This window comes from Euprymna scolopes, chromosome 46 (assembly GCF_053919585.1).
Source record: "Euprymna scolopes isolate OS-2025 chromosome 46, ASM5391958v1, whole genome shotgun sequence".
Lineage (NCBI taxonomy): Eukaryota > Metazoa > Mollusca > Cephalopoda > Sepiida > Sepiolidae > Euprymna > Euprymna scolopes.
In genome coordinates, this window is record NC_136527.1 from 66,442,152 (window position 1) to 66,456,561 (window position 14,410).

Genomic DNA, 14,410 nt, shown 5'->3' on the forward strand with positions numbered 1-14,410 from the left:
TTTATTTTTTTTTTAATTGGTGGGACTAACATCTAGGTGTATCAGAATTTTTGTAGGAATTTTTGACACCCCTAACACAAAACTGCGCATAAAATATAAAAAAACTCGTACTTTCTCTTTTAAAAGTGGGTTGTTTATTTTCTTTATGGATTATACTTCCAAAATAAACTATTAAAGTTGTTTTAAAAGTAATAGAATTTTTTTTTAAACAGTAATGAAATTAATTGAATTTTACGGGCTCAGTATTTTTCAATTTTTAAACTTTAAAAATCTATCAAAATTTTTCGATTGATTCTATTTTTACGATATTTTCAGGGTCAATATGAAATTTCATGCTCTTTCCAATAAACTGAATATAATATTTTAGACAAACGTTTTTTTTTAATTCACGCCTTCCCCCCCCCATTTTCAAGTGTCTATTAAAAAGTAAATAATTAATGTATTCACCAAACTTTTATAAATCATAAATTGAAGATAAAAGGTCAATAAATAATATATTCAAATCTAAAACAAAAAAGTAGCGTTTTTTTAGAAATTTACCTGTAAAGTCCGAAGTTTAAAACTTTTCTTTTTTTTTAACCACGTTGTTTGTTTTTTCTTTTGTTATTTTTTTTAAATGAAACCTTGGTTCTTGCTCCTTTAATTGAAAAAAAAATTAGGGCTTGAATTACATTTTTCGAGTAGTTATAAGCTTGGAAAGACAGGGGGTCGAATGATTTCACGCCTCCCATTTGGAAATGTCTATTAAAAAGTAAATAATTAATTTACTCACCAAAGTTTTATATATCACAAATTGAAGATAAATGATCAATAAATAATATATTCAAATTTAAAACAAAAAAATTTTTGTGTTTTAGAAATTTATCTGTAAAGTTCGAAGTTTAAAACCTTTTTTTTTTTTTTTAAAAAACACGTTGTTTGTTTTTGTTTTTTTAATGAAAACTTGGTCCTTGCTCCTTTAATTAAAAAAAAAATAGGGTTTGAATTACATTTTTCGAGGAGTTATAAGCTTGGAAAGACGGGGTGTAATTATTCAATATTTTTCACGAAATTTCTGACACACCTACATCAACACCCGTAGTCCTGCAACAATATCACAGGTACTTGAAAATCAAATTGGAGCAACAGGCATGCAAGATGACGAGCAAAATCGACAAGAAGATAATACCAGACTAGAAAGCGCATTAAAATAATCCCAGCTACTGGCAGAAATCCTAACTTAGAAAATGTGGAAATATTGGAATATCCAAACCTATCCTAGGAATGATGATGAACCAGTTGAGAAAATTTATTACAAACATAGCATAGTGATTAAGTCATTAAGAGACTTCTTAATAAATAAAGGTGGAGTTCATGTAGTACAGCCACCAAGGAATAACAAAGACGATTAAGATGCCATGTTAGCAGATGCTGATGGGAGTTACCTCTCTTGAAAATTTAACTTTCACATGAAGGGGAAGAAAACGAGACAGGCTGTCACCCTGTCATTATATTAGGCACCGCCAAAACTGGGGGGGGGGGGCAGGTCAGTACTTTTTGACGGACCGTCTTTTTAAAAATCTACCAAAAATCAGGTAATTATCCGATCAATACGAAATTTTCAGCGATTATTAGGAGAAGAATGAACTTTATAACAGTATACTTATTTTTCATAAACGATATTTATATATATATATTTTTTTGCTTACAAAACCCCCCCTTGTTTTGAAGTGGGAACAAATATGCTTAAAATAATCATCTGAAACTGAAATCAACATATTTTGTTGTAAGGGACAGAATTATAGATTCAAAAAAAAAAAAAAAAAAAAAAAAAATTGTTTGCATACCTTATTTTGACGTCTGAATATCAGAACTTCGATTGTGTTTAATTATCCCGCTTTTGAGTTTTGAAGTGTGAAATTCGGTGAATATGTTAAGTAAAATAATTAATTTAAGTTAAGCAAAACAAAAAAAAAAAAATTTTAATATTTATACGAAAAAAGCTATTTTAAAATTTTTGATAAATAAATTAACAATTTTTTTTTAGCGAGCCGAATAATGCATGACCATTATTAAACAGGGCATGCTTTGAATAATCGATACCAAAAAAAAAAAAAATTCGATAAATATTGTGCCCTTTGTGTTAAAAATAGCATCTTTTTTTCGATCCCGTTTGAAAACGTTTGCCGCCTTTCGACTATGGTGGACCAAACGCGCTGAAATAATTTTTTTTTATTCTGCTTTAAATTGCCCCCCCCCATTTTGGGGAGTCTGGCCCCCACACACATACACATTAAAACCAAACGCATACAAATGGTCACCCATCTGGTACTGGCCAGCCTCAGCTTAATAATACATTGAAATTTTCGTCACTGAAAAATAAGTTTTTTTTTGCCTGTTTGGTCTTCCATAGTTTGCTTTTTATCAGACGAAAACGTAAACAGAGTCGATCTGAACTCTACGTCAACGCGAATATCTGGTTACCTATATGAATAAGTGGAATTATTTGAAATTCAGGTACTTATATTATAATATTTTTGCATATTCTTTTAGAAAATCATCCTAAATCTTAGTTAGACAATAAATAAATTAATTAATTATTTCAAAAACCCTTTTTTTTTAATATTTAAGTACGTTTTTTGTGCAAGACAAAAAAATGTCAATTGTTAACTTTTTGGGAAAATTTAACATTTAAAATTGAATTAAAAATAGTAGAAAAAGTTTTACATTATTCTGTTTTCTATATGATAAAATTCAGGGTTTTATCTTTCTGGAAAAAAAAAGTTTCTCAGAAATAATGGATTTTAATAAATGTAATTTCGTTTTAAAAAACAACAACAACTTGATTTTGCGGCCATTTTTGGCGGTGCCTACATTATATGGATTATCTCACCCGGATTTTTCTGTTTGGCTGTACGAGTTACGTCCCCTTGGTGAATAGTAAAAATGACTCCTGCAACTTAATGGCGTCTTGTTATGTCTTGTTTGGCAACCTTGTTCGTGTAAACAAATATTTCAAAAAGGTACAACATTGTGCAACGGTAAAACTCAAGTATAGAATACTACCGTCAAAAATAGGAGAATCTTCAAAAGGCCCAACATTGGCCTTCGGGCCAGGATCAAAGTGTAGTATCTGTTCCGACAGATACTGCAAGCAAATACCCTATGTGGGGGCGACCCTTGGTCAATGTAAGGGCAACCGTTCAACCCAATTGTCACTATCCAGCTCCCCTACTCCCCGGGGAGTTGGTCCCCATTTCCCCTTTACTCCTCACATTAAAAATCGGCCTTGTGCCTAATTTGCTCAGTCGAGGAGCAAATAAATACCTCAAAGTGTAGTATCTGTTCTTCAGATGCTGCACTTCAATTTCTTGTTCTCTGTCAGTGGAGGAGAAATCCTTCACGACTGAGACAATTTTAATTTTTGTTCCTTTTCTCCACATTAAAATACGACCCTGGTGTCTAACTCTGGCCTGTGGGGAGGCATTGTAAATAGGAACAATATGTCAGTCTTATTATTGGCGAAAAAGTATTTCGCCAACGCGTGTTAAAAAAGACGCCATCTTTAATTTGCACTCGTGAACTATTAGTTTTTTAATATTTTCTATTCAACACTTTATATTGTTTGTTTGTTTTTTAATAACAACAAAAATAATGTCGAATCATACTAATGAACAACATATGTGCTAGAAAAGATTAATTTCGTGGAATCCTTACACATTTTCAGGCAACAACGTGAGTTATAGTTTTCTGTAAGTAGCATAGCTGAAGACAAAAAAGTGGATCACATTCTTTTTTTGCAAGCAACAAAATTACTTGCAAAACGAAACAAAAATCATTGATGATTTTATCACGAGCTGTAAACTCCAAGCACACAAATACAAGTTCAGAGCCGAGTGTGAATTTGAAGAATTGTGTTTGATTAGATAATTGTTGGAACTAAAGTTTCGGATTGGCAAAAAAAAAAAAAAAAAAAAAAAAAAAAAAAAAACAAGAATTTGTTCATGCCAGAAGTGGTAAATATATGCAGAAGCCATGAGGCTTCAATTGACAAGATGAAAAATAGAAAACTACAAGGAAAATATAACAACCATAAAACGCACTAAAGCAGACATGAGAGTACAGACATCTGTGGTAGACGTGGGCTTCACTATCAGCGCGGAAATTGCCTTGCTCGGGCAGCACTTGCTCAGCATGTGGACTAATGAACCACTAGGTTAATGTATGCCAGGCCAGAAAAGTCAAAGAAAAACTGACAGGCAAGCACAAACGAAAGGGCTTACCAAATACAAGAAAACAAATTTTGTAATGGCACAACTTTCGTTTAAAAACTGTCAGAGCCGTATTAATGTCCAGAACCAGATTGTTGATGAATTTGAGAAAATGTCGTTTTATTAGATGCAGGACCACAGAAAAAGAACTCTAGTGTAACAGTAGGAACTCTTCAATTGTAAGAGTTCTCTCCCCTTGTACAGATTCACTATGCTAGAGAGTTCATAGATGGCTGATAAAATACACCTTGTGTCTAGTTCTCATTTCCTACTAACAACCAAGTTTGTATTGCATCTAGGTTAGAAGCATTCGTCACATTGGACGTTATCCTACCAAAAAGGAACTTAGATCAAGATGAGCACAGGTGAGGAGGGAAATACTCTCCTTTTACGTACATTCCAGCAAATGTTTCCGGAATGTGTAGACTGTTGTATACATCAAGTAAATAGGAGTTACTTCCCCTTGATTGTGATTACTCCCACTATCACTCTTGCCTGCAACCTCCCACCACAGTCACGTGGTATTTCTTAGTGGTAAAACCTACTATCTTTTCACTGTTAATAAATTTCTTGTTTCGTTAAAACCTACGTGGCTTTGTTGTCTTGATGCTGTCAAAAAATACATTACTAATATTATTCTTCAACGACATACACCTGTACCAGCTGAAGTTTTCCTAGTTTAGGACAGCAAAATTAAAGAAATAAAATATATATATATATATATATATATATATATATATATATATATATATATATATATATATATATATATATTTGTCTTTGCCTGCCAACAACCGCCGACACCAACTTTCGTCTGTCTGCCTCTCTCCGATCTAACCTGTCAACTCCTTTTATACATGTCTTCCACATGATTTCACATGATTTTGCGTGACTTCTACCAGAGCGCACCTTTTAAAACTATGGACGCCATCTTGATTTCTCTCTCTCTTTTGCCCAACCTCGTTCGACACACACATGGTAATACCTCTGTTCGTTTGATCTGGTTTTTCCCTTTCTTTTTCTCCTTTCCTTCTGCTAACTTTAAACAACATGCCTCCTTGATCTCTAGATCACATTTCACAATCCCTCATCCATTGTGGCGGTCGTCTTTCCCTACTTGGTCTCTGAAGTGTCTCGCCATCCTCCTGCTGCACATCGCTTTCCACCGTTTCATTTTCCACTGGCCTGATATCAAGAATATGTCTCGGTACTCCATCTACCGCAATGTTGTTGCTAGTATTATTCCCAGTTATGCGTCCTCTGCTCCACTGTGTGGTACATCGTGCCACTGGAGGTTTCACCCATACTTCGTCACCAAGTTTGAGGGTCCCTGTTGTCTCCATCTCTCTGCTTGCCGGCTCAACCCTAGGATGCCTCCAGGAGTATTTGAATATTGACAGGTGTGGAACTGTCCCTTGCTGTTGCCCCGATCTAGGTGACATGTACCAATAGACCATTTGCTCAGGCGAGGTGTTCTCTCTCTCTCTGCCACTGCCTTTATTGTCAGGTGGTTTCTTTCTACAATCCCGTTGCCACTGGGTCTATAGGTAGCTCTAAAGAATTGATGGACATTCCATTTCTTAAGCACATTCACAACTGCTGCCGATCTAAAAGAAGTACCATTGTCGGTTAGAAGCTCTTCCACTGGACCACGCTCCAGAAACACCACATCAAGGGCTGCTACTATTTCACTGCCCATTTGACCTCACAGCCTTTTCCATAGGGTGAAGCGCCCAGGGCCACAGTCGACCATTGTTATGTAAACCCCACTACTGTAAGGGGTGACATCAACTGTGAGTTTTTCCCAGGTCCTAGTCACACCTAGTTCTTCAGCTTCATGCGCCCTTGGAGCAGGGTCAATTGACTGACACTTGTCACAAGTCCTGACCACTTGTTCCTTTGGGACACTCGGATCAACTTTTCTCACCAGGTACAATGTCCTCTCTACCCTCATATGGTGCAAATTGTGCAACTCTTGCACCCCAGAGTTATCCAGATGAGTCACTGCAGCAATATGCTCTTTTGTTGGCACAAGCCAGCTTTTTCTCACTCTTGTGAGAACATCCGGTTTATTCTTCTCAGAGGCAACCATGATTATGCGCAGCTTCAAAGAAACTCCTGCATCATCTCAGCCAGCATCCCGAGTCTACGCTTCACTAGCATCTCTGCTGCCCCTTTCGTTCTTATCCTTTTGTCATTTGAAATCATCGATTTCAGCCAAGCAAACACAATGGCAGAGTCTGTTTTCACACATGTTGTGCAGCCCCCATTTTAAGGCCAGATTAACTCCTTTGGTAACTGCATCCAATTCTGCTACATTAATGTGGCTAGCATCATCATTCTTCCCTAGACAGGCCGCATCCTTTGCAACCACTTCACCCACTTCCAAGACAACCCCTGTTGCAATACTGCTTGCATCACACCACACGACTCCATCCAGTGTTTGCAACACGTTCCACATTCCTCGAACTGGATCTTGCTTTTCCACTTTTTTCAGGACCTCTTCAATCAAGGCGGTCGTTCTTCCTCCCACTCTATCATCCCATCCTCTACATTCGGCATGCCTCTTAATGTAGCTGCATGCTGGTCTAAGCCAGCCGACAATTGGATAATGCCCAATCAGCTTGCTGTATATCGAAAAAAGCTCCCCCTTGTTGAGCTCTTCTTTAATTTGTGGGATCTCGTTTCCCCTTTGAAATTCCAGGCCACCTGATTTATTTTGTTTCAACTTTAGTCCCAAAGCTGCTCCCCCATCTAATTTTTCTGGTGCCTTGGCGACCAACCCGAACTTCTTTAAGTGAACCACGACCTCTTCTACAGTCACAAGAGTTTCATTCATGAGGATGTTGTCGATATATGAGCTCATGGTGTCATCTCCCTTCCCCATTTTTTCTAGAATTTTCCTAAGAAGGGTTGACATGATCTTGAGTGGCGAGTTCAGCCTGAACCCCCACCATTGTAAAGCAGTAGGTTCTGCCTTTATATCTGACCAACTGATACTTTCAGAGTTTCTTGGCAAAGCGGAGTTGCAAATAGGCAGATTTTAGATCGACCAACTTAGAGGCACCATTCATTTGCCTCCCTTCACTGATGGTCTCACTGCATATATCTACAGCATCACCCCCAGTATGGCGCTCGACATGTTGGTTAAATTTTCAGAAATCTAGTACTGCGCTGACCTTTCCTTTTGTTGGTTGCAGAACGGCCATTAATGGCAAGATGCCTGATTCGACATCATTTGTCCACGGCAACAATATTCCCTCCTCAATCCATCTGTCCACTTCTCGTTCAAAATCCTTTCTTGCTTCTCCTTTGAGCGACTTATCGTAACATGCCACTCTGTTTGTTAACATAGGTGCTTCATTCTTCCATGCCATTGTCCACTGATTCTCATCAAATTCTGCTCTAAAATCCGGATCACTGATTGATATCCATTTCTTTCCTTCAACCTGTTTGATTCCTTCATTGACCCATTCTGTTACTGCGCATCCAGCTGGTCCGAAGCTCACACCATTGCTGCCAACTGTGACACCTCCAAGTCGGCATATTACATCCATTCCGACAATCGCTTGGACGCCAAGCACCAGGTGATCAGTGACAATCACATGGACTCTCATCCGGTGATCCTAAATTTCAATTGTGACAGTCCTCATCCCTCGACATTTCACTCGTTACCCATCGAATGTCACGACTTTGCCCTCCCCTTTCTATCTTCTGACAAGGCTAGTGTACACCATGGTAGTGGTACATCCAATATCGATAAGGCCACAGCTTCTTGTCCTTCCACTACAATTTCACGCTTGGGCATCTGCTGCAAGCACACCATTATTCCCAAATCGGGACAACCGCTGGCGCTCTGGCTCCCTCTGGACAGTTTACCGGACTCTGATTACACTTGTAACACACAGTCCTTTCCAAGAACTTTATGCAGTCTCTCTGCAGGTGCAGACCCCATATTCAAAACATGTGCCTTGCAGCCTTGGGTGGCTTTTGCTCTCATCCTTCCGTGCTGTTGCCGCTGTTCCTACAGCCTCAGAGAATTGGGTTCTTACTAATATTCTTGCAGTTGGAAGCAGATCACTCACCTCCAACGTCTCGATACTTGGGACCTGCTGCAGCCTCTTTGAAATCTCTTCCGGGAACCCGGTAACGAATGCCATCTTTGCTACATGATTCGCTACCTGTCTCCAAATTCCTGCCAGTTCCAGCAATCTTTTGACTTCATTTGCATACACATCGACGGATTCTCCCGTCCACCTCTTCTCTTTTAATTTGTTGTACGCCTCAAACAGCCCTTCCGCAAATGCCTGGATCAATCTGGCTATGATCGTCTCAGCGTCCTCCTGTTCACAGGAGCTCATCTCCAAATGTAGGGCCAGTACGTCACCCTCCAGGAACAACGGTATCACTGTGGTAACGTCGCCTATCTTTTGGAGCTTTGCCATTAGGTCGACTTTCTTTAACTAAACCACCACATTGCCTTCGCATCTGAACGGCTTTATCATGTTGTTCAGGTCGGTAGCCATCGCCGAAATAGCTTGAAGTGTTCCTAGTTTAGGACAACAAAATTAAAGAAATAAATATATATGTATATATAAGACTGTGCTGGCCAAAGATGATGCTGTCAAGAGATCCCCCTGATCCTACATTGATGATGTGCTGGTAGACAAGACCATGGTGTCTGTAGAAAGAGTAAGGAATCATATAAAAACGGCTAAACTGTCCTAATCATTGCAAAACGGAACAGCTTTGGGGTTAAGATTACAGTGGAATAAAGCAGAAAAAGTTAATGTTTGGATGAGGAAATGAGATTTGATGAAGCTAAGGAGGGCCTGACCAAGCGATGGCTTTTCTCGAAATGCAGAAAGTTCATTGGCCATTACCCCATAGTCTGATGGTTATGAACAGCATATAGCTTTATTAAGAGGCAGACGGGTACGTAGCGATGGGAGGATGCAATTGACCAAGGAGTCATTGCACAAGTGAAATATGTGGGCCCGTTGAAAAGAGAATGGCGTGTAAACAGGAAACCTGAAGAGGTTATACGAAGCGACGCTAACAACCTGGCATTAGAGTTATGATTAGAAGTAGAAGATTCAACTGTTGAAGATGCTGCTTGGCTATGCAACAAAGATGATAGTGCTCATATCAATGTTGCAAAACTCGATGTTATGATGAAAGGCGTCAATATGGCTTTAAAATGAGGCTACACATGGTGGATGTTAGAACGGATTTGGCAAGAGTAGCATCATGGATTAGATCGGAAGCGGATCAAGACAAAAGGGGCGGAAGAGATGCTTATAAAATCATCGACTTGGAACACGTTGAGTCCTAATCCGAGAATTTGGACTGAAGGTAACTGTAACCTTGGCTCTAACACAGGAGAATAAACAGATGGATTGATCAGAGTGAAGAAGGCTTGGCTAAGAGAAAAGAAGGCTGTGGCTCCAGTGTGCTGTATAGTAGAACAGTTAATGAAAAGAATGAACTTTATATTTAGCGAAAAAGGCGAATGCGCACATCACGATAGAAGATGTCCTAGAGGTGGTGGAGCAATGTAGGGAATGTCAATCCATTGACCCTGCTAAACACGAAAAAAGCGGAATTACATGTGGCAGAAAATTGGAGGCGACTGGCCATTGACATCACTCATTATCAACATGAACGATACTTGACTATGATTGACTGTGGGCGGTCAGCAATATGGCGAAGTATGAGAACGGAAATAGCAGAAGTTAAGAAAATTGTTAAGGAAGTGTTTATGGAAAGGGGACCGGTAGAAGAAGTAGTGCTTGATAATGGTATGTTCTTTGTTTCAGAAGTTTTTAGAGAGCTATGTGCAAACTGGAACGTTAAGCAATATTTTCGCGCTGCGCACCAGTAGAGTGGCAATGGGATTATAGAAAGGCACCATCATACTATAAAAGTTGTAGCAACAAGAAGTTAAATTTCGCCCCAAGAGGCCGTATTTTGGTATAATATTGCACTAAAGTCTGGCCAAGATGAAATGTCAGTGCCACATCGATCCATTTTGACATATGAATGGAGACATCCATTGGCTGTTACAGAAAAGGCAAAAACAGACATCGTAGTTAAAGAAGTGTGGGTGAAGCCACCCAATCGTCATTGTACAACATGATGGGGAAGAGGCACTATAACTGATGCATTCTCCAAGAACACTGAGTTTTTTTTTGCCGGCAGAGGAGGTTGAAAACGTTCTGCAGGAAGGACCGGTGCAACGGTCATACCATGAACGAAGACGTCCAGCATAGATGGTGAACTATGAGACCGATTATTGATCTTAAAGACCAGGGGGCGTGTAATTAAAAGGCATTAAAAATTCAGTACACACCTGTTTCTTGTGCGGTTCCATGCAGATTAAAATAAAATAAAAGAAAAAAATGGTTGCCTTTCCGGTTTTATGCTAATCCAACTGATTGCTTTATGCAAATGAGATGCTGCTGATTGTAGTATAAAAGCCCGACTTTTATAGAGATTCCCAAGTAACAAAGATAATAGAAGGCATAAAAGGAGCAAAAAACTCACAGGATGACATAATAATCATAGATGAACATATAAAAATATTAGATTAAGTTTTTAGTCAGCTATGCAAAGCCAGGTTGAAACCATATATATATATATATATATATATATATATATATATATATATATATATATATATATATATATATATATATATGACACAATAGGAGTGGAAAATGAATTCACAAAATACTATATATTGGAAAATATAGAATGAGTTATTTATTTAATAAGGATGTACATGCATTTAGTTGGGTGATAAAGGGGACTCTTCGAAATATCTTGGTATAAAGAGTACCCTTTATCCCCCAACTAAATGTATGTATATCCTTAATAAATAAGTGACCTTCTATATTTCCCAATATATAGTATTTGTGAATTCATTTTCCATTTCTATTGTCTCCTATATAAGCTCTATTGAAAGTTGTTGAGCTTTATATTATTCTGCTAAGTCTCCTCTTATAGAATTGAATTTACTCTCTTCTTCTATCTACCCTCGTTACATATATATATATATATATATATATATATATATATATATATATATATATATATATATATATATATATATCTTTTTATTTGTTTTTGTTAGCAATACTTTCTTGAATGAATTCAATTATTTATACAAAATTTTTACCTAAATGCGTGTTGGGAATAATTTTCCCTTTGACCAATTTGGTACCCCCTAAATGGAGAGCGGCATATATATTATTTTTAAAATATAATTATCCACTGACACATGTTTCGTCGTCTACGACTCATCAGAGTGGTTGAATCTAGCGAGATTCAGAATCGGGACCTCGTGATTAGAAGCCTAAACCTCTACCAAGTGGCTAACTTCGCAGGACTATTAAATGTATCACTTTTATATAGATGTTTTTATTATTATTTTTAAAATATAATTATCCACTGACACATGTTTCGTCGTCTACGACTCATCAGAGTGGCTGAATCTAGCGAGATTCGAAATCGGGACCTCGTGATATCAATTTATGAAAATATATATGGCATATCTTAAAAAATTACTATCTAGCTTTACATATGTATTGAGCACTGTTGAATTAAACACTTAAAGTTTACGCATAAATTAATATACTATCGTATATTAATTTATGTGATTAAATGAAGTAGTCATGATACTTTTAAATCTTTTAAAAATAAATTCATAATTTTCTTTTAGTAAGCCCAATATTGATAATATCCCATTAAGTAGGAAATACTTTGAAAAATCCCTACCAAAAAAGAAAAAAAATCAATAACTGTTAATTTTGCTAAAAATGCGATAATTTCTTTCACCAATTTCTCGATACTTGGTATCAATTCACACATGATCGCCTATGTGCGCTAAAATTGTTGTCCTGCATTTACAAACAGTTGTTACCTCCCCCATTTCCAAAAAATTATGAATTATGTCTTGTAAAGTCCTCCGTAGTTTCTTAAAATACGAAAGTTAAATTTTGCATTTTGGAATTTCGACACAGGATTTCTAAATAAAAGATAAAATTATATGAAATTCAGGAACTTACATTCTAATATTTGATAATTGAGCATTAAGGGAGAGCCTAATTTTCAAAAACATTGAAAGCTGTTACCCAGTAGGTGTATCAGAAGCGGCCATTAAAAGATGACCTGATAAGAACTAATAATTCAACTTACTATCTTTTCGAAGCTTATAACTAATTGAAAAAATGTAAATCAAACCCTAAATTTTTTTCAATTAAAGGAGCAAAGACAAAAATTTTAAAAAAATAACAGGTTTAATAGCAAATTATGCAATATTTGTTTTTTTAAATCGGTTTTCTTTAAAAAGATTTGAAGAAAATCAACGAAATTTTATTACTTCGATTATAAGAAATCGATATAAATTCCGAAAAATTACTTTTTTTTTTTTTTTTTACAAAGGCATCACCACATTATCAAGGCCCAGAGGCCACTCAAGGATAAGGGTTAAAGAGTGTACAGTAGAAATTGGTCAATATAGTAATCATTAGTAATGAAAATTTGGTAAATTTGATAACTTATATGGAACGGCTCATCAAGAACTTATTTACTTTAGACTTGAACACAACCATATTGTAGTCAGCCTATAAAAATATTATTGAATGTTTAGTTCCATTCTTCATTGTTCAAAATTTATCCATATTTATATTTTAAAATCCATTTATTTTTAAAATAAAATAATTTTTTAAACGCCTATTTGAAAATCCTGCCATGACGCAAACATTTTACATTTTTATCAAAACCGGAAGTAGTTTTTTTTATTGTTTTGAACTACGAATGGACAGAAGGAAGTAAAAATCACACGTTTGTCTTAGCCGACTAGCCTTGTGCGTAAACAAATTTGTGCCTCCATACCTGAAAACTAGTCACATTTTTGCCTTAAAAAAAAAAAACAGTTTATGAATTTTTTTTTTTTCTAGGTCTAATGTAGGCACCGCCAAAAATGGCCGCAAAATCAAGTTGTTGTTGTTTTTTAAAACGAAATTACGTTTATTAAAATCCATTATTTCTGAGTAACTTTTTTTTTCCAGAAAGATAAAACCCTGAATTTTATCATATAGAAAACAGAATAATGTAAAACTTTTTCTACTATTTTTAATTCAATTTTAAATGTTAAATTTTCCCAAAAAGTTAACAATTGACATTTTTTGTCTTGCACAAAAAACGTACTTAAATATTAAAAAAAAGGGTTTTTGAAATAATTAATTAATTTATTTATTGTCTAACTAAGATTTGGGATGATTTTCTAAGAGAATATGCAAAAATATTATAATATAAGTACCTGAATTTCAAATAATTCCACTTATTCATATAGGTAACCAGATATTCGCGTTGACGTAGAGTTCAGATCGACTCTGTTTACGTTTTCGTCTTAAACAAAGCAAACTATGGAAGACCAAACAGGCCAAAAAAAAACTTATTTTTCAGTGACGAAAATTTCAATGTATTATTAAGCTGAGGCTGGCCAGTACCAGATGGGTGACCATTTGTATGCGTTTGGTTTTTAATGTGTATGTGTGTGGGGGCCAGACTCCCCAAAATGGGGGGGGGGCAATTTAAAGCAGAATAAAAAAAAATTATTTCAGCGCGTTTGGTCCACCATAGTCAAAGGCGGCAAACGTTTTCAAACGGGATCGAAAAAAAAGATGCTATTTTTAACACAAAGGGCACAATATTTATCGAATTTTTTTTTTTTGTATCGATTCTTCAAAGCATGCCCTGTTTAATAATGGTCATGCATTATTCGGCTCGCTAAAAAAAATTTGTTAATTTATTTATCAAAAATTTTAAAATAGCTTTTTTCGTATAAATATTAAAAAAATTTTTTTTTTGTTTTGCTTAACTTAAATTAATTATTTTACTTAACATATTCACCGAATTTCACACTTCAAAACTCAAAAGCGGGATAATTAAACACAATCGAAGTTCTGATATTCAGACGTCAAAATAAGGTATGCAAACAATTCTTTTTTTTTTTTTTTTTTTTTTTAATCTATAATTCTGTCCCTTACAACACAATATGTTGATTTCAGTCTCAGATGATTATTTTAAGCATATTTGTTCCCACTTCAAAACAAGGGGGGGTTTTGTAAGCAAAAAAATATATATATATAAAT

At 36.0% G+C, this 14,410-nt stretch overlaps 1 protein-coding gene across 1 annotated transcript; it reads right to left on the minus strand.

Annotated features, from left to right (window-relative positions):
- Positions 1 to 5,955: 5,955 nt before the first annotated feature.
- On the minus strand, positions 5,956 to 7,137 carry LOC145270146 (uncharacterized). Its single transcript, XM_080125756.1, has 2 exons — positions 6,478 to 7,137; positions 5,956 to 6,324 (listed from the first exon to the last, which is right to left on the minus strand). The coding sequence occupies exons 1-2, from the start codon at positions 7,135 to 7,137 to the stop codon at positions 5,956 to 5,958; spliced, it is 1,029 nt and encodes a 342-aa protein (XP_079981882.1).
- Between the last annotated feature and the right edge of the window lie 7,273 nt (positions 7,138 to 14,410).